At 37.1% G+C, this 21,395-nt stretch overlaps 1 protein-coding gene across 2 annotated transcripts in view; it reads right to left on the reverse strand.

Annotated features, from left to right (window-relative positions):
- Window positions 1-21,395, reverse strand: part of boi (brother of ihog) — a 109,879-nt gene that overhangs the window by 12,259 nt on the left and 76,225 nt on the right. For both annotated transcript variants that reach the window (XM_083114078.1, XM_083114079.1), the window contains exons 7-14: window positions 18,174-18,329; window positions 14,550-14,705; window positions 11,061-11,186; window positions 9,744-9,969; window positions 6,116-6,278; window positions 4,555-4,774; window positions 3,410-3,583; window positions 834-1,015 (exon numbers count right to left, since the gene is read on the reverse strand). In XM_083114078.1, the coding sequence (XP_082970204.1) occupies window positions 834-1,015; window positions 3,410-3,583; window positions 4,555-4,774; window positions 6,116-6,278; window positions 9,744-9,969; window positions 11,061-11,186; window positions 14,550-14,705; window positions 18,174-18,329 (1,403 nt within the window). The remainder of the gene's footprint in view (window positions 1-833; window positions 1,016-3,409; window positions 3,584-4,554; window positions 4,775-6,115; window positions 6,279-9,743; window positions 9,970-11,060; window positions 11,187-14,549; window positions 14,706-18,173; window positions 18,330-21,395) is intronic.

Below are 21,395 nucleotides of genomic sequence, written 5' to 3' on the forward strand. Positions count from 1 at the left end.
TAAGCAGCCCGGCATCAGCGCTTGTCTTTTCTGTTAAACGGGTCCACGAGAGTCGCACACTACAGTCTGGTTTTTCGTTCTCCCTGCCTTTGCTCTCTTTCCCTTTCTGTTGACGTTGCAGACTGACGCCAGCATAATTCTCCCTCGGAAGTTGTGTTGTGTCGTGTCCGTGTGTTGAAGATTGTGGCTTAATATGGCACCACAAAGGATTCATCTTGTCGAGTGTTACTTCAGAAAGAGGAATTGTGGAGAAGTGCGATGACGTATTGCAACGAAATTTCCTGGTGTTCCCGTTCCACATAGGACCACTATATTAAACGCCGTAAAAAAGTTTAGAGTAACAGGGTCATTTTTGAATAAAAATGGACAGAAAAATGGGGAAATCTAAAAAATAAAGTATACAAAGACAATCCGCACACCATCCGTGAGTTAAAAGAGAGTATTGTACGAAAAATCGGGAGAATTACAGTCGACGAACTTGCACTTGTAAATGCCAATTTCCTTCGGAGAGCAGAGGGACATCATTTTCAACACCTTCTGTAGTCAAGGCTAGTACACAATATGAAAACTGTAATTTTAATAGCCGACTCTAGTGACTGTCGCAGACCCATTCACCGGGAAAGACAAGCGCTGATGCCGGGCCGCTTTCCGCTGAGTCTCGTAGTGAATGTCGGGGAATGCTCTGTATATGAAAGAAGAAAGGATAAAGCCAGAAGGGCAGATAAATAAAAATGAAAGGAAACAGTGAACACAAAATGAAAACCGTGTGGTACTGCTCAAAGTAGTGACATATTATGCAGTGAAGATAACTAAAAATGTAGTCAAGATCTCACCTTATCTTCATCCACATCTGCCAGTGGATTAGCAGTGATGGTTATCTTGTCATGATGCAGATAGCCATTCCGAAGACATCCATTCGTTAAACTTTTTCCGTTAACGGCATATGCTTTTGTTTCTCTTCCAATTTGGGTTTCTTCAACCTCATACTTGTCTTCCATGTCTTGGTCAACAGAACCTGCACAAATACATCTCGCTTGTAATTCCCTTGAAAACTTAACAAGCATTACTACAAATAAACATTGCACATTACAGCTTCATGTATGAATGAAAAAATTAACAAACTATTAATTCATGTTCATGTTTGGGGATGCTTACGTATATAAAATATTAATATTAATCCAGAAACTGTATTTATTACACCTAAAAATAAAAAATATCTGAATGTTTTATAATGTGTATTAATTAACTATATTATTGGAATAATAGTTTCTGCTATGATAATTTAATTGTTCAGTTTACCTAATTGAAATTTAAGCTACAGTTTGACATCAGGGTCCAAACCACAATAATGTGATCCCTGTAGAAATTAAAAACTTGGGACCCCTTTGATATGAAGTCTACAGTCATTAGCCACTATACTATTAGGAGGACACTGTTGTTCTAGAGACTGCAAAACTTTAACTGTGCATCAGACATATTCCAACTGTATTGCAGAAGAATGGAAATATTAATAATAAAAATGTAATTTTAACCAGATAAAACTATTATACTCTCTCAAAATTTCAATATATTTTAGGGAGCTTTCTAACGATTGACATGCTTCACATTGAACTCGAAAAAAAATCCTCAAGTGTTATAAACAGAAATATCTAGAATATAAAATATATTAACAACCAAAAACAATAATATTCTAATAGTATTTTGATGATTTTGATCCAGAAAGTTATAAAAAAAAACCAATAAAACATCAGAAACATGAATGCAATTAATAGGATTTAACCATTAAATTATGCAACTCGGAAATATGGAATTTCAAAATTTCACGTAAGGAATTTTAAACCACGTTTACTGCATCCATCATGAAATGAATATACAGTGGATTTTACGTTTTTCAAGGGACCAATCTGAAAAAACTTAAAATGTGAGAAAATGTAAAATCTAGGAATATTTTACAACAGTTTGCTATGTTGGGACCATCAATATTAAATGTAAAAATCTGGGTTTCACTGTATTCTGTTATTCATGCGTTGCTCCAGATGACTTATCCGGAATAACAAACATGCATTCTTCTTGTCAATTTGCTCCTCTACTATCAGAAAATTTCAATCTTATGTTATTTGGTTCTGGGTTCTCTACCTGGTGGAGGCACATGGCACGGTGGTTCGGATTCCACTTTAAACTGTAGGTCCAGTCCCGATTAGCCTATCTGTGCATAAAGTGGACAACAACTCAATCAATCAATCAAAAAAATCATGTTATTTGTTTGTATTTACTCATCTAAATACAGTCAAGCATCAGTGCTCCAAGTGGGGGCACCCTCTACTAAGTAAATCTTCACAAAGCATCCCCCTTCAACCAGGATTATTTGCATAAGCATCCCCTACCTATTGCTTTGTTTCCATGTTGATCAACACATGTGGTGAAAGAGGTGGACTGTGATGGATCCATAGCTGAATCCATCGATGAAATAACAACTGTATGGTTACACTTGGTGCCTGACATTATGCAAATTCTGCGCTGACATCAAATCTCTTTCTCCCTCCCTTTCATGCCCCCTCCCCCACAAAGCCAAGAAAAAAACCTCACTGAAACTGGTTTCACAAAATGAAGAATGAGGCTGTAAGTAGCACGTGTTACATGTATCGATAAAGCAGGCAACTTAATGCATGCCGAGACATAACACCATTCAAACTTACCGTCCGTCACTCTTATACAGAAGATGCTGCTGTTCATGTTTATATTTAGAATACTTCTTTGTGATTGCACTTTATGTAATTTTTGATTATTTTTTAAGCATTAGCTAAGCTCCAAGTTCAAGCAGTTTGGTTTTCTTTACTTAAAAAGCTTAGTTTCAGTACACCAAAGCTTTAAAAAGTCTGTTATGTATTTCATTCTGTTAAGATTGGGACAAAACGGAAGTAAACTCTTGACTATTTGCAGCATAAACATTGTATGATTTCTGTATTTCAAACAGGAAAAATAAACATTACATTTTTTACAATCTTGCTTAATGTTTTTTTTTAAGAGCATATAAAAACTGTTTTCTTGACATATTACTTACACAAATAGTGCACATTAATCTCTTAAATTTAATTTTTGGACTGAAACGGAACATCAAGCTTTCATCAATTAACAATAAATAATCAAGAGTTTGCTACTGATGTCCATGGCAAAAAAAGGTCATGCTACTCAATTAATGGCAAATGACTGTGTGGAAATGTGTTATTAGGCTGGTACAACATGTGATTGGTGATCAAGGTTGTTATACAATCATAAAAAAAAAAAAAAAATTTGATGATTTTTTTTGCAGGGGAATTCTTATTGATATTTGTGAATTTTGATGCATATATGTTAGGTTATGACAAGTGAAACGACCCATACAAGTGCATCCCCACTGCACCCTACGTACCATGTGATGCATGCCTCCGGCGGCATAGGTAAAGTGCTAGAAAAACTGACAGCAGAAGAACCAACCCCCCAAGCACTGCCCCCAACACCATGTACAGCTGTTCATTGGACGGAGATTGGTCGTTGCTGAAGTCAGGAACCTCAGTCTCATCAGGAACATCAACGTTCGGAGAACCTGTAAAGATGGGAACAAAAATAATTGCACCATAGATAATAGACAGATAATATACTCTGTCCCAGGGGCCAAGGGGAGAAAGCAAGTCGACGGAGCAAACAGTGCATGCTGCTGCAAACTACTGGTAGCTGCATTCACTTCCCCTCTCATGAGTTCATTGGTTATAACACCATTAAGCTTTGTTTCCATGATATGAAAAACTCAATATGCTGACCATTTCTGCCTTGGTCAGCATATTGAGTTTTTTGAGTTCATTGGTCGAGCCTTCTCAAGTCTCTACTTGCGCAGACTTGTCTCCATTTGCTGCCTCCCGAGATTTCTGGGACAGAGTATAATGATGTTTGAGACTATGTAACAATACTTGCTTCATGAAGACCTTTGTATTATAAAATCTACAAAATGTGACTTTATATTGTTATTGGGGAGATACCTGGCAGGAATAGAAGTACTATTGCCAGGGATAGGGGGGAGGGCTGACACCATCCCCCATTAAATCACACTGTTGTTATCCCTAGTTTTACTCCAGAAATAATCATTGCTCCACGATTTGGCGTAACAATCAGACTCAAGAAAGTGCCGTGTCTGCAAATTTCATGTTTTAATGTTCATTTTGCATCTAATTTCACACTTTCCATATCCTGAAATCACCCAAAATGAATACTACATTGGGTAATCCTACATTATATGCATGTCACTACTTTCAAAATATCCTGAAGTTGAGAACTGAGTTGGCTTTTTTGGCTTTCTAGAAGTCACCTTGTAAAAAACTAGAAAAACCTTTTCTAATACATTGAAGCACATGCATTTGACATATCATTCCTGGAATACTAACAGAAAAAAGAATGCTGAAGACACATTTTTGTGCTTCCTCCTATACTGCTCATGGCATAACAACAATAGTTATAACGGCAGCTTTCATCATTTAATACATTAGCGAAAGAATTAATTTTACAACAAAGAATACCACTTACGCAAAGTCTTTTCAGTAGCAATGGCACTAAAATCTGAAGCCCCTTCCTGGTTGAAACACTGAATTTTTATTTCGTATCTTGTGTCTGGGAGTAAATGGGTTATGATGTGAGATTGAGTATTCTTTCCAAGAACGGTGGCTTTCGTGTAGTCATCTGCACGGGTGATGATACGATAATAAATGAAGTAGCCTTCTATTGGAACCTTATCCACTGTAGCTTGCTGAAAAATAAAATAACAATTCAAACTCAAATTGCAAGTGATTTGTGTTTAATGGGGCATATATTAATGGAATATTTTTCCATACAGCGGAACCCCGATTTTATGTTTTTAGATTTTACATTTTACGCATTATATATTCAATCTTGATGGTCCTAATATTGCAGAATGTTATAAAATTTTCCACAGCTTGATCCCCTGAAAAACGTAAAATCGAGGTTCCACTGTATTAATTTAAAAATTCTTAATTTTTAAAGTTCCTGTGTAACTGAAAGATTAACACTTTCGCTTTTGGTATGAGTGGTCCCAGGTTTGAGCTCCATTTGGAGTTCTAAAATTTCAGTGTTGACCTAACTTTGTAAGGAAAATTAGGAATCTACGTGAAAGCGATATTTACAGTCTCTGGTCTTGAAATCCAGATAACAGTGATAATGTGATGCGACTCTATGCAATGATCACCTGTCACTCAATGAAAGTAACCTAGCCGGCTTTGGCCTCAAAACATAGTTGTGCCACAGAATTCAGTTGAGTTAACTTTCTTAAATAATTGTTAGTGATTATTTACAAACAGATTAATATTCGACACACTAAACTTGGCATTCTGTTAATGAAATAACATTCACCTTCTTCATGAATGTCTGTTGTAACCAGGTGACTGCAATAGGTTTTGGTTTGAAAAATAAAATACATTCAGATGTTTACAAAATCAAGGTATATGAATTGTATAAAAATAACAAAGTGACAGTATTTTGCACAAAGTTGTGGGCTACTTATAGGTACATCAGACTGGTACATTGAATTTTAGCATCCACATTGGTTCTTTTGGACCTTCTCCATAAGGCGAGCCATGTGAATTTAGGAATGTTGTATTTCTTCATCTCCGCTCACTAACGTAAGTGAAACTTGACTATTATTGGTAACGGATATGCCTATATTAACCAATACAGTGCTTGAAGTGAAGGGGGATGGTATCCCCCTCCTAGCAATTTTTTTGCAAAAGCACCCCTCCCTCCTACCCCCCCCCCCCCAAAGTTAAAATTTTTCCACTTCAAGTGCTGAGCCAATACCTATTCAGGAAGAGATGAAGATGACATACTGTTTATTCACACATTAATCAGAAAAATACATATGGATTGTAAGTTCTGTTTAAATAAAGTTTTAAATGATGCAAGTTTTTTTTTTATCTGAAACAGCTATGATTTCATGATAGATGCTGTAAATGTGGTACATACGTAATAAGCTATGGATTTCTTAAAAAAATATTCCAACATGGCTATTTTAACCAAGATATAAATATTGGATATCAGCTTCACAAATGCAATAAGCAATAAGCAATGTTCTTACCTGCCAATGAACAGCAATAGCAGAAGGACTCTGGGCCTTGGCCATGGTCAGCGTTGGAGGGTAGAGGAGCTTCTTTGTCGGAGGGTCCTTCTGCAAATGGAATCGAGCAGAGATGGGCCCCAGCTTATTGTCATTATTGGAGTAAACTGCAGCAATGCGAAACCTAAGAAATAAAGAAAGATAGCTAGTAATTTTGTATATTTTTATGCTTATTTGATCAATTTAATATTTATTCACATTCAGGGAAAGAAAGGAATGGTAGGAAATTAATGTACTGAAATGAACTGTTCACTTATCCATGAAACTGTTCTCTCATGAAGTTCCATTTATTTTGGTGTCCACTGCCACCGTTCTCAGGCAGTGGCCATAAAAAACAGTTTTGCAAATAAGAGAGTACTTCATTTCAGTATATTAATATTTATACTACTTCACATAGAATTTATGCTATTATAGAATGACAAATACTCAGTTCAGAATCTAAATGATATACCTACTACATAAATACTGTATGTAAAAATAAAAACAGTGTAAGTTGGATGGATAAAATTATCATCAAGTTTTCTGATTTCTCTTTTATTATGATTTACTTACTTTTTTGTAATTTTCTTATTTCTTTCAGACACTTTTGGCTAACAATATCAATTACAATGAATGCCGAGGTCAGGATTCTGACCCAGAACTTTTGAGGACAAAATTTTCATAACCAATAGAGCATTATCAGTTGATAAAAATTAGACCCATTCCTATTTGTTGTTAAAGCTGAACACAACTGAATCACAATTTCATACCTCGCTTGCTTCAAAAGATTACTTCTATACATTTTTATTAGGGATGGGCCAATGTGAAATTTTGGCCGATACCGATAAAGTACCGATATAAAATATACCGATACCGATATTCAACCGATCCGATATAAGATTAGAAATGGTCCATGAAGAACCTGAAATGTTCATTGATCTCCTTAATAAAAATGTGTTTCGAGGTGACTGCAGTGCAAAAGAAGTTGAATATTTAGACAATTTCTTTTTTAAAAAGTAGGGCATCGAGATTATCCATAAAAATTACAACAAAATGGCAGAATTTTACACTAAATTATAAGATATTTATCGATATATCGGATCGGTAAAATAATCGGTAATTTTACCGATAAACCGATATGCCTATATCGGCAGATACCGATAGAGTACCAATTAATCGGTCCCATCCCTAATTTTTATAATTTTGCAAATGTTTTTGTTCTCATAATAAGTGACAGCAAGTAGATTAATCTACAATGCCTTCATTTGGTTATTGTGCTGCTTGAATGCAGACCACTTAGCAGCTGGAAGTGTGCAATTTGCTGATGAAACTGGATGTTTCCCCTGAACTCAAGTGCATGGCGCATTTTGTAGCTTTTCAAGCTGAGGATTTGTCAAGTTTCTCTTCAGTAAGCACAATGTAAGAATGCTGCAATAGAGCTAATTATGATTAACATCACATGAAACTGCATGCATGTGAATCTTAACAGACAACAAACCCACGCCGTTTGAACATGGCATCTCTCTGTCTGCCTGTTTATTGTAAATGCTAATACAGTAAAACCTGTCTATCCTGGAACATGATGGTTCCAAGCAAAATTTTCCATCTTAACAGTTTTCCTTCTTATACAGGGTTGACTTTAAATACAGTATAGAGTGCTGCAGGAAATAATGGAAAGACAGATTTACATTTCGCATTACTACTAATGCATGTACGTACATGAATAAAAATGCGATACAGTCGCAATAAGCATAGCAGACATTACAATTATGTAACTACACAACATGTTGGTACACTTTTTACAGTATTGTAAGAACATACAGTACGTATTTATGTATCTTTTCAAACCCGGGACCCCTGGCATCGTAGCACGATGTGCGTAGAGGGAAAGAGAAAGATTGACTAAGAGAGGTGAAGAAAGATTGAGATAAAAGTGAAGAAAAAAGAAAGAAACAAAGAGAGATAAGAAGAAAAATAGAAAGATAGCGAAAGAACAGAGGAGATATAGACAAAGAAAGGTGGAGAAAGAGGGTAAGAGACAAAAGAAAGAAACGGAATCGTAACAGCTATGAGTATTATAGCGCATTCTTTCATATCGACAATGTTACCGATAAGTGAGTGGCAACAGAGGCATGTTCCACTTACAGTATTGCATTGTTTTCTTGCGAGCGAAAGAAATAAAGGAATAAATTTCCGTCTTACTGAGAATAAAAACATCTCAGTCTTTAAATGGTGTTCCGTTTCCGCGTTAAAGAGGTTTCCACCTTAAGCAGGTCATTTTTATGTATAAAATCGGTCCATTCTGGGGACTTTTTTTTCCATATTTACAGGTTTCCTTCTTATACAGGTTCCAGGATATGCAGTTTTTACTGTTTGCTTTCATATGGGCAGATATGTTGGGTTGATATGCACTTCTGTGTAGGTTGTTAAGGGAATAAGCGGTAAACTGATAAGTGTTGAGTTTTGGTATTAGTATTGTCATAATGCTGCAGCATAATTACACTTTAGAACAGAAACAAATGCACAATTATCTGAAAATAAACTCATGGAGAACTGTCAAGTGATTCTTAAGGAAACTTTCCCCAAAGATGTGAAAAATATGTATAAGGTCAAGCACGAAAGTGCTAATTTTACTTGTAATTGTGCAGAATTTTAATTAAAATAAATCTATGCCCTTGAGGGGATATGTATATCCAATTTTGCGAGCAATCTGTATGGTAAGCATACCATGTTTAAGCAGCACAAAAACCCAATGAAAGCACTGAATGCTGCAATAGAGCTAATGAAGTCTCTTCAACAATACATGTGAACCTTAAGGCTACTAGATATAGTTTCCACGACCAGCCAGTCACAAAAACCCAAAACTGCTCCTCCCCCATTGACCTTTCCTCGTGGCGAGCTGAGGCAAGAGAGGTCTGTGAGCTGGATGGTTGTAGGAAGGGGAGAAAACTTAGCATTACACTTACAAAAGTATTACTTTCCTTATTCTCTTTGGAACATCAAACTTCCAATGGTGTAGAAAAACGTATGAACGGAAAAAGGATATGCTCAATATTTTTTGCTGTTGGAAAAGTCAAAATGTCAATTTGATTAGACATAACTTAAACCTAAAATTGCCTCTCCATAAGAACTATATGGGATTCTGTAAATACTTTTTAATCATACTTTTCACAGATCGTATCTGGCTTAGTAATCAACTTAAATAACCGCTTCCACTTTCAACATGGGGAGAAATTTATGCTGTCTCTTTTGCCTCTGTCATTTTTGTGAATAGCAGTTCACATTTTGACGTTATTGAAATAAATGTCCACCTGGTGCAAAACTGTCCCTCATAGTATGAATTGAAAAATTAGTTCAATAATTAACTAAAATAAATAAATAAATAAATGAAATAAAACATTTTTTCATAAGAATAGAACTATGGAGGAATATATCACTACAGTTCACCACAAAATGCAGAAGTCCACATTTTTCAAGGAATGTACACAATGGACTGACCTTAGCACTCTTGTTTAAAAGTTATGTAAAAATTACTGTTTTTGATTTAGTACGTAGTATTACCAAAAAAAAGTTCTTTCAGAATTTTAACTGAAAAATTTTGTACACTTACCTATAAGTTTTGCCTGCCTCTAGCCCATAAACCTCATGACTTCTTATGTGAGCTGAGATATCTTCGTTACTGGTTATCCACCGAGATCCCTTCTGGCTGACATCACGATATTGTACTTTAAAAAACTGAATTGGAAGACCCTCGTTGAGTGGAACATTCCACCTTACCATCACAGACTCGTGAGACAATTGCGTGATGTTTGGACGGGACGGCGGAACCATGAAATCTGGAAGATAAGCATAAAAAATAAGTTGGACATCCATAAAGCAACCGTGATTATACAGAGTTAGGAATTTCAATCTTTATGTTTGTGTTTTTTCTTTACATCATTAATTGATTTCAATCAACCGTAATTAGCTCCTTACAGTTAATGAATTGAATTGGTGTTTTAAGTCCATTTTTATGCACAGTAAGGCTAATCGGGACTGGACCTACAGTTTAAAGTGGGATCCGAACCACTTGTGCCTCCACCGGGTATCGAACCCGGGACCCCTTGATTACAAGGCAACGACGCTACCACTGCGCCATCGGAGAGACCATCTCCTTACAGTTAAGGGCCTTCACAATGATGTAGTGGTAATGCTATCATATTTTGATCCAGAGGTTCTCTGTTGATTCTCTGATTGAATTGTTGTTTTCGAATCCAGTTTATGCACAGAAAGGGTAATTGAGACTGGACCTACAGTTTACAGTGGGATTCGAACCACTGTGCCATGTGCCTCCATCAAACCGGGACCCCTTGGTTACTTCATTCTCCGATGAGGTACAGTAACACAGTGGTTTATATTTCACTTTAAACTGTACGTCCAGCCCCAATCAACTTTTATGAGAATAAAGCTTGGCTGGACCTTGACCATGAAGCAGTTTTCAAAAATTCCTCTGCTTTCGAAAAACTGCTATCATATTCAAAAATCTGAAAAATTACATCTGCTTAGAATTCGTTTTAGAGCATTCACGGAGTTTTCTTTCGCTGTTGTTCACATAGTCACAATAGTTTTGTGGGTACCTAACCCTATTAAACTATTGTGAATATCTAAACAGCAGCAAAGAGAAACCACACTAAGTGCATGAATGCACTAAAATGTATGTCATAGCGGTTTTTCGAAAATGGCTTCGCTAGCATCAGCCAAGCCGAGTCGTAGTTAAATAACCACAAATGTATGAGCAGTAGGATATCCAATGTTCTTCCTATAAAAATATTGAGATTTACACAAAGATCATAAGTTAGACCAATTTTAAAAAGTTCCAAAATGCTTTCAATATTTGTGCATTTTGCTGGCAATTCTTATTAGACAGTTAAAAAAGGAAACAACTCACTATCCCCTTTGTGTTTTCTGTCTTTCTTCCTTCCCTTTCCCTTTCTTCTGTCTTTTTTCCTTCCACGGCCCCTGAAACTTCGCTGAGATGGTATTGGAGTTGTAAAGTTTAAACTTGAAATAGTATCTAGAATGAAACAAAATATGAATAAATAATAATAACAACAATTCTTAATTTTTCTAAAATTGCAGTGAAACACTGGACTTTATGTTATCCCCTATGTATGTGCTTTCATCTTGGTCCGTTTAAAAAAAAATCATGTTTCACTGTAGTTCACAACACACCAGCACTTAAATAATCTATTGTTTTTTTCTTCAGTCCACCAACTTCGTAAGCTAAAGCTCTCACTGTCAACTGATGAGAGAATTTTCTGTACAAATAACACTTTTTTCCCCTCCATAAACACATACATAAATAAATTAAGAGATTTCAACTACTCCACATACTTTCATGTTACACAACAACTTTTGAGTTTTCATACACAGTAATCTGACAAATAGTTTCTGAAGTGACTCTATTTTTTCCTTGTGACTGAACTACTGAGCTCCATAATTAACAACCATATTCAAGACCTGGATTGCAACATATAAAAACCTGAAAGTTACCAATTTGTTAAAACAATTCCAATTAAAAAATATAAAATTAATACAAGTTTCATTTGCGTCCTTCAAATAAAAATTATGAATCAATAATTAATTCCAAGGTTACAATTTACTAAGTGTAACTCCCACCCACAAGCATTTTATAAAATTTAATAAAATAATTGAGAAAAAAAGATAGTGTTTTTCTTCTACATCTCAAACATTAAACAAATTTGCATACCATTGCTTTCAAGATATTTTTTAAGTTTCAGAACAACAGAACCTTTTATGTTTTTCCAAAACACTTTTAGATCATCAGCATACGAGACAAGTTGAATCAAAAACATTGTACATGAAATCATTAGTAAATATTGCAAATAAAATAGGTCCAGGAGGAGATCCTTGTAACACTTTACAAGAGTTTGTCCAATTCTAACTCTAAAAGTTCAATTCGTTAAGTAAATCAATCATTTCCAAACCCTCAGTAATACTCTCCACATATCCAGTTAATACAGGGCAAAGCTACTGCTGAAATATACTTAAAACCGGTACTCTTCAATTTGGTTTATTGTTGTTACTCTGTTCATTATGTGAATTATTCAAATATGTTGTGTCTATGTTAGTAAATGATCGTGCATCTATGTACAAGACTCATTCAATATAACCGGAAATATGTTGTATCAAATATTTAATACAAGCACCTAAAAGAACTACAGTACTATGTTTCAGCATAGTGGCCTCCACCCCTTTAGTTCAATGCACCTATGCCAGTACTTGATAAGGGCACCGATTCCACAGAAAAAAAAATCTTTTGGACGCGTGTGTAACCACTCATGCACTGCTGACTGGACTTCATCGTCATTCTGGAACCTTGATCCACTTAGTCCATCTTTCAATGGGCCAAAGGTGTGGAAATCGGAAGGTGCAAGATCGGGTGAGTATGGAGGGTGGGGTAAGCACTCAAACTTTAGATCCTCGATGGTAGACAATGTGACACTGGCAGTGTGTCGTCTCGCATTGTCATGGAGCAATGCACAAGTGGACACGAGACCACGTCATCTGTGCAGAATGGCTGGTTTCAGTTTTTCATTCATTCAAAAGGTTGGAGTAGGCGATACTGTTTATATTATGATTCCATCTGGGAAGCAATTTCACTGACAGTAATACACCGGATCTCCCATATCAAGTCCTCCACTTGAGCCATGTTGCTTTTTGTGACTGCAGTGACCAGGACACGGAGAATCTTCATCACTGGTTATAGTCTATGGGCCAGCCAAGAATATGATATAATTTGGGAGTACTAATTTTCCTTTATGCCACAGTTATATGGGTGTCTAAGGATACCAAAAAAACATGATTGCCATCTCAAAGTGGTAGCTAATAGAAAGGCGGCCAATCCAAAATGGCGGATGTTGACATTTGAAAAACCTACTATCTCTATGAAACTAATGGTCCGATTTCAACGATCTTTTTTTCAAATGAAAGCTTAAGATGTGTTCCTATTTGTTAAAATGCTAAAATAACACACAAACAGCACAATAAAAAACACTTAGGAGTTCTTCCAAGCTTTCGACTCCTTCACGGAGTCATCTTCAGGGCTGGCCGAGGAAAGACGGAGCAGAAACGGTTGTCATTACACTGGTGTTGCTTGATATGTCCTCCGGCAGATGTCGTTGTGGTCTTGCAGTGTTGGTAAGTCTTGGTGTGTTTGGAATGTTGGTTGGGGGAGATGGAGTTTTTGAGTTTTACTGTGTTGAACCAAGACGAATACAGATTTCCGCATAAATTGTCATTGAGATTATTTGTGTTTTTGATCATGTGTTATTTTGGATTGGCCGCCATTTCTATTAGCTACCACTTTGAGATGGGAATCATGTTTTTTGGGTATCCTTAGACACCCATATAACTGTGGCATAAAGGAAAATTAGTACCCCAAATTATACTGAATTCTTGATTTTGGCCACTTGGCCTAAAGACTATTATGCCTTGTTTGAACTTCTCAGCCCACTCGTACACTTGTGATGGACTTACAAGGTGTGACCAAAAAAAAAAAAAAAAAAAAAAAAAAATGGATTGATTGCATAAGTGAAAAACAAAAAGGAGTTGGCAACAACAGTTTTGGTGACGTCATTTGACAAGGAATTTGATGCTGATTCTTTGTTCACTTTTCACACTAGTCATTTTTTCGGCAGAACATGGTTGCAGGTGTTCACTCAATGACGCAATACTCCCAACTGGCGAGACAGGGTGAGTCCAAACTTCCAGCACAGATAAACTAGGGGTGTCGCATGACATCACCAAAACTGTTGTTGCCAACTCCTTTTTGTTTTTCACTTATGCAATCAATCAGTTTCTTTTTGTGTCACACCTCGTATATAGTTGTCACCATACTGAACTGTCATGCAGCGATGAATTTCTATTGGTTTCACACCTTCACTCAACAAAAATCTCATGATACTTCACTGCTCCACCTTGGAGCACTCCTGCAAGGGTGCCGCCATCTTGTGTAACTGTTTCCCAGCAATCCATGGACAAGGCAGGTGTGCCAGCTCCAGATATGAATAGCTTACAGATGCCTTCACAAAATAACAAACATATAACAATCACGGTCGTATTTTAGATTTTTTATACTACTTTTCCAGTTATTTATTGAATGCACCTTGTAGTTACACACATTTCTTTCTTAACAATTAAATATCATCAGTTTTATTCTCACCTACTGAAAGGTGCCAGTATGGCATACCATTGCGTACTGTCAGACAAAAAGCACTGCTTTAAAGTATTTTTTTAAAATGTCAAAATAAAAAAAAAATGTAATGTCACAGACACTTATTTACACAATGGAATAAATTATTTATTTATCTGTAAAACTGAATTTTCCAAGTTCTGTTAATTGGTTGTTGCTTACCTTCTATAAGTATCTCACCATCTGGTTGAGCAATTATTTGTTTGGCTAGCACCTGCACTATGGCAACACCGTATACACAGCCCACAACATTTGTCGCAAAACACTGAAATATGCCAGCATGCTTCTTTTCCACATGGCGAATTTGCAGTTCCCGACCTGTTGAAAAAGAATTGAGCATTACAATTACTTTTTCAAGCTGTTGCAGAGAAACAGTTACAGTTCAAGGAACATAGTATTCGTACTTGCATTAGTAATGTGTTACTGAAATTATACGACTGAAATTACACAAGTAATGATAATGTTACCTAAACTGTTTCCAGCTTTAAAACGAAGTAGGTGTGGCCAATAAGTTACCGAAATTTGTATTAATGCGCGCGGTGCCCACTTTCTATTCGCCAGCACTTGCCCCTCCCTCCAAGCACACGTGTTAGCTTCAGTGTCAGTATTTTTCACAACGTTTCGAAACTAAAGTGGCTTTTAAAAATGTGCAAATATTAGTTTTTAAAATGAACACTGTTGTAAATACGAGAGATGAAGAAAATATAATAAAATAGAGGTAAACACTTACGATGTCAGTTCTCGTCAATGGTAATATACCATGTAAGAAGAATTCACACAGCTGGCGGAGTGGTTATCACTGTGCGCTACGACGCCAGGAGTCCCGAGTTTGAATCTTGGCCTGGGCATGGATGTTCTTTGTGAGTGTTATTTCATCAATTTCACCATATCATCACTCATCCTCATCCTCGCGATTAATCAAGTGTGGCAGAAATGCGAAGTAAAATAAACCAAATGAATCATGCAATAATTTAACCAGCGTAGACAAACTCATATCCATGAAAAACAAACATCCACTTTCCTGCTGACGGCAGCAAGTACAAAATCGGCTAAAATGTGCCATCCGCGTTTTTGTTCGGCTGAATTTCCTTGCGGACCGCATAAATCCTTGTTTTTAAGACACCTGTTCAGAAGTTAACGATTCAACACAATACTCTGGATTCCCCGCAATTTTGGTATCGCCACTTGCTCAAGGTTTCAAATGTACATGTTTTGTAACACTTGCTATTGAAGCCACATCAACATTCAATGATACTTACAACCTATAAACACTACGCAAAATCTCGAGAACCACCACACGGCAAGGGAGAGGAGGGCAGGTTATGCAGGGTCGAGGGGAGGAAAGCTATAAATAGCCGTGTGCTTGAGGGTAATAGTGTTTCGGAAGATTCTTGACCACCAGAAGTAGTGTCTCCAACTATGTTAGTTTTTCCCTTATGAATTAGATACAAGAAATGTGAATGTCTTATTACGTACACGCGTGTTGGAACATTAATAAAACTTTGTAGTTGCGAAGTTGGCTATGTAGCAATTAGATACGATAACAGCTTTGGAATATTACCGAATTGTAACGATGTTTCTATAAAGGTCGGGTAGCAACACTGAATGGCACAGTTTGCCCATCTGTAACGCCAAAAGCTTGTGTCCCCGCCCTCTACAAATTCCTTCCTGGAAGCAGTTGCCAGTGTATGCATCTGGCATTTTTCTTTGACAAGCTGGGGGAATTCAGGTTCCTGAAATCTGAGCATGTTTTATGTGGGAAGTAAGGAAAGGAAGCATAGGTGGATCATTTAATAAATGCTAAACTAATATTCCGTACGATTTTAAGCATCACTGGTTGTATTTGCACCAAGCAATTTGGCTTTCTCAAAGGTTTCGCTACAATCTTTTGCAGTGTGTGCGTGTTTGTGGTATATACATCAACACATGTGTAATCTAGAGATTCCCATGTCAGTTACTGTCAGTGTAAATCATTTTTTCTGATTCTGTCTAGTCCTGTGTTTCAAGATTATAGACTGTACTTAATATTGCGAATTTGCAACACTGCACAACACGGAGTGACGGACAAGTAGCGGGAATTTCGTTAATTTAAATGAGTGAATGTCACCATAGGTGCTTTACTAAAGAATGGTTATGAATTCATAAACAAGGATAAGGCTAGTAAATGCTTTGAACAGCATACAATGCTGTATTACTCTAGTTTCAAGACGGGATTGAATGGACTATCTATCAGGGTGCAAAAGGTCTGCGGAGGGACTATTGCCAGAATCCACCAATAGGGCTGTACTGGCTTTCTCCAGAACACGTGCTTTTGTTTACATCCACTTCGTAGTGGAAAAAAATGGACAATAGGTAAATTCATAACTAGAGGATTTATATGTCTCCATGTAGTACAACCAATTGTCAACCTTTCTTCCACGTAGTACACCCTGGACTGCATTTTGCAGACGAACGAGGCTCTGGTGTCTGGACCTACAGCCAGTATAATCTTCGTAGGACTATTTGTGTTGTCATGTGTTTTGACCTTGTGTGTGCTGAGTGCCCTTTACAGCCTCAGCTTTTAACTGAAGTCAGAATGTTTTAATATTTTAGTTTTGGTAAGGGGCTGGACCCTGTATAACGTTACAGATGCAAAATAGCCTCTAAGTGCTGATTCAACCAAACAAAATTAAATTCAAATTCAAGATTTATCTGCCAGGACGAAACTTACATTGTTGTGTTGTTTCAAACTTGGGCATGCAAAGTTATACTGAACAAACATGGACTATAGACAACATATGTTATACTTATATAAACAGTAATGGTAACATGTTACTTGTGAAACGAAAGTAATGGTCGTAACACATTCTCCCCACCCCCTTTTTAGTAACTTACCCAATTCAATATATTTTCAAGGCACTCCTGAGGACTGGTGTCAAGAAAAGTACAGCTGGCACCTCTAAATTACGGACATTTTTAATTTCCCCGGCAAAAATACATGGGGTTTAATGGCAATATTGCTTCTCAATAACGGACGCGGACACTGAAAACTACCTCCCCAATGAAAAAAAAAAAAATTCTTAATAACGGACAGCCTGAAAGAAAACGGTCGCAATTCCTGGAATTCAACACAACAATGGCCAGTATTTCAAACTAGCATGCATTGTTTCATGTTACACCGAACATATTTCTTTTTAAAAGTGCGGACAGTATCCTTTGTGGTTATCTTGAGAAGTGTGTCATTTTGATTACAGTAATTTAACAAAGGATTACACTACGTGTACTGTATTTTTATTTTTGAAATTTGTAATGTATGTAGGGATACTTTAATAAATTTAAATTCACCGTATGTAGTACAGTATTTTGTTCCTTGAATGTATGGAAAAAAAAAACATTATGTTCGTAAAGTACGTACTGTAATATGCTTATCCTATTGTGCAACATCCTACACTTCTTTCTGAATAGCGGACACTTCTTAATAACGTACATTTATTTTCCCCCCAGGCCTGTCCGTTATTGAGAAGTTTTACTGTAATAACAGAACATTATTTGTAAACAAAGCAAACAAATTTAAAATATTTGCTTGAAACAGTCAAGGAAAAGTATGCCTGACACTATACCAAATTGAACCCATCTTGTACGGGTCCTTGGACATGTATCTCAGATTTTTGAAAATTTCTCATTTAAAACATGGTTCATGTTTCAAAAATATCAACAGTAGCAAATGCACAAAAATGTTCTAGGAAGGATTCTACGCAGATTCAGAATCAAAACTTTCTCCATGTACTTGCAATTATGTTAATTCACCTGAAGTGTCTATGCCGCTTATATTTTCCACTGGCACTCCGTTGAATACCCATGTGAAGGATGGTTCGGGCTGGCCAATCGCATCACAGCTTAGCTTCACTTCACCTCCTTCCTTTGCATCTGTGTTTGCTGGTTCCTTTGTTATAACTGGTGGCTCTGCAAACAAAACAATGAGATAAAACCAATTGATCAATAGGAACTGCTGCATACTGAATAATAATGACATGTCAGTAGTTTGGTACATAATTGGTATCCACAATTCTGTACTTTATTAATTCAGAATAAAACTAGAAGTACTCAACCTAAACATGGGTTAGATATGCAGCGGATACATTGGTAATATGGAGAACACATACTAGAAGATTGAGGCCACTTTAACTCCCAGTGGGGAACCGGCCTTTCTGGCAGTGACATGCTTTGCTGCGTTTACCTACAAATATACTTGTCAAACAGCCAATTAGACCTACCGCTGCCCCCTACTTTGGCAACAAGCGAAGTTTAAAATCCCAAATCCCTCATCCCCAGAGTAGCCGGGGGGGGGGGGGGGACAGGGCTTTCAAAATAGCCGTTCTGCACTGTGAATGGTGGCCAGTTCCTGGCCTGCCCCAGGTATAGATTTTCTCTAAAAACTGAAGTCCATGGTGCAAAAACCCTGTAAGTGACTTTTCATTGGATGTCATGTGGTCAGTGCATGAAGTTCTATTGCTGCTGTTGTCTGGCTTCCCAATTGTTCTCATGATGCTTGGTCAACACCAAACTGTTGATGGCTCCCACCAGAAACTGAACCCAGGACCTCTCACACCACAGGCAAGAGCACTATTTTGTTACGTTGGAGTCTGCCAGATTTTCTCTATCATCAATTAGGTTCAGTATGAAAAAAGAACAAAACAAACACCTGCAATATATCCTAGTGGATAGGTCTGGAAATCTGGGTATAGGAAGACAACACACAGTGGGAGATACCTACCCTACAAATCAAACCACTCCAAGAGTACAAAGAACACCATAAATACACTGACTAAGTTCAAGGCCCAGAAGAATCTGCTCAAATCCAGCAACACTCAGACAAGAACAGAAACACTCACCATAATGAAACTCTATGGGTATCTGCAAACGATAGCCAATGCCTGTTTGCACCAACGTCAATTTGCTCAGGAGCAAGAGTAAACTCAAAGTTAACCCACGAATCGGCTGAATATCTGTTGCACCAATATAAACATCAGGTAAGCTGGGAGTAAAAGGAGGTCAACTTTACCCTCAGAGATCGGTGAGTAAAAGCAGAGTTAACTCACATGCAGGGCTGCTGCCACATGCAACCAGTAATGTATCACTCCAGAATTTCGAAACTAAATAAATGTAAAAAATGAAGATAAAAAAGAAACAATGTGTATGTTATTAAATATATACTTTGGTAGATGTTTACTGTGCACATTCTGCTGTCTACGAAGTTTGTAAAAATTGTATGTGCTATGCAAAGATAAACATACACCCAGTAACCAGAGAAACTGGAACAGTCCGATCCACAAAACAATAGTGAATACTAAGTGGAGATAGATGTACGTATATATCGAAATCTACTACAAACATTACTTACTATGGTTGCAAGCTGCAATAATGTAGAAAATTTATTCACGTAAATACCTTTCCTCAACTTTACCACATGCTTGAAATTTTCTTGTGGCAGTCACTTGTCACTGTTCACAGCAGATACCAATGTCAGGTTACCTCCATCCTTTCTCTTTTTTCTGTCATCCAGCCACACTACGAGTAGAACCACACCTTCTCGATTGATTGAGTTGGTGATTTAAGTCCACTTTATGCACAGTAAGGCTAATCAGGACTGGACCAACAGTTCAAAGTGGGATCGAACCACCGGGTATCGAACCCAGGAGACCTTGATTGCGAGGCGACGATCCTACCACTGCACCACCTGCAAGACCTCATGCCTTCTCGAAACAGGTAACTGATCACATGTCCGTATGACATTGAGGCACTTGCTTTGAGGCTAGCTACTATTCTAGAGTAAAGCAACTGTTTTGTGACTCATGCGATCTGCTATACCTTTCACATTGGCGCAATGGAAAATGATCTTGACCCAAGGGTTACTCTGACCTGTGGATTGTCAAACTCCCAGAGTTTATGCAACATTGGTGCAAATGGGCATAAGAGAGCCATCCACAGTGATACAAAACTGACTCAAAAGGCACAGTATGAAAGGATTGCAGGGCTTGGTCTAAATTACAACTTAGAACAACATTCACCGGTTCAATCCTAAGAAGCATACAACACTAAGCCAGAAAACTCTATACAAGCCAGCAAAAACTGCATGTTTAACATACCATGTGAATGAGGACAGCTTACATGGGGGAAGTAGAAAACAGTCGAACATGCATGGAATGAATCACATAGAATACAATGAAGCAACATGACTATACGAACCAAATCGAACACTGAGAAAAATGATAGCAGCAATAGTCCAAAATTCTTTAAGACATCCCAGTGTAGAACTGCAGCAAATATCAAATATGGCCTCGTCCTCAGAAAAATACAAATATCTTAAATGGAGCAAATAACAGTATAAAATTCCAGGGGGCACCATGGAATAGTTGGATGTTGCTCACCTGGAGATTGTGCTCACTTGAAACTTAGTGTTAAAATAGGTAGAAGCACTAGACAATAGATAATGTCCACTTAACATTGCATGCTCTAACATGCACCATTACAGAGCCTTTTGCTCTGTAAATACCATTTTCATGGACACCTATCAGAACAGTGCATAGCCAAGTGGTTAGTGCTCTTGCCTTTGATGGAAATGGTTCCAGGTTTGATTTCGGTATTGGGGAGCTGCTTGAAAAGAAGAAGTACAAGCTTCAGTCTCAAAAGCCAGGAAACAGCAATGATGGGACAAATGAAAAGCCACTTGACAGGCTGTGGCACTGGCCCTCAGAAAGCTGTTGCACCATGGAGAATAGTTTCAGTTTTAGAATGTGTATAATGGGTTGCATAGCCACATATTTTCAATAGTGTGTTCTGTACCCATTTAAGCCCTGCACCCATATATTCTACCTCAAATTTAGTTTTAAAAAAGTGCACATGGTTCTCAAGTAAATACAATGAATTTTTAAAAATCATAATTTCCTTAAACAAAATAGGCATGAAGTATTTAAAAGGAACAAAGTATATCTATTTTCTTTTGAAAAAAAAATAATTAGCAAAATGTAA

The sequence above is a fragment of the Lepisma saccharinum genome, chromosome 28 (assembly GCF_977018435.1).
Source record: "Lepisma saccharinum chromosome 28, izLepSacc3.1, whole genome shotgun sequence".
NCBI classification, from domain to species: Eukaryota; Metazoa; Arthropoda; class Insecta; order Zygentoma; family Lepismatidae; genus Lepisma; species Lepisma saccharinum.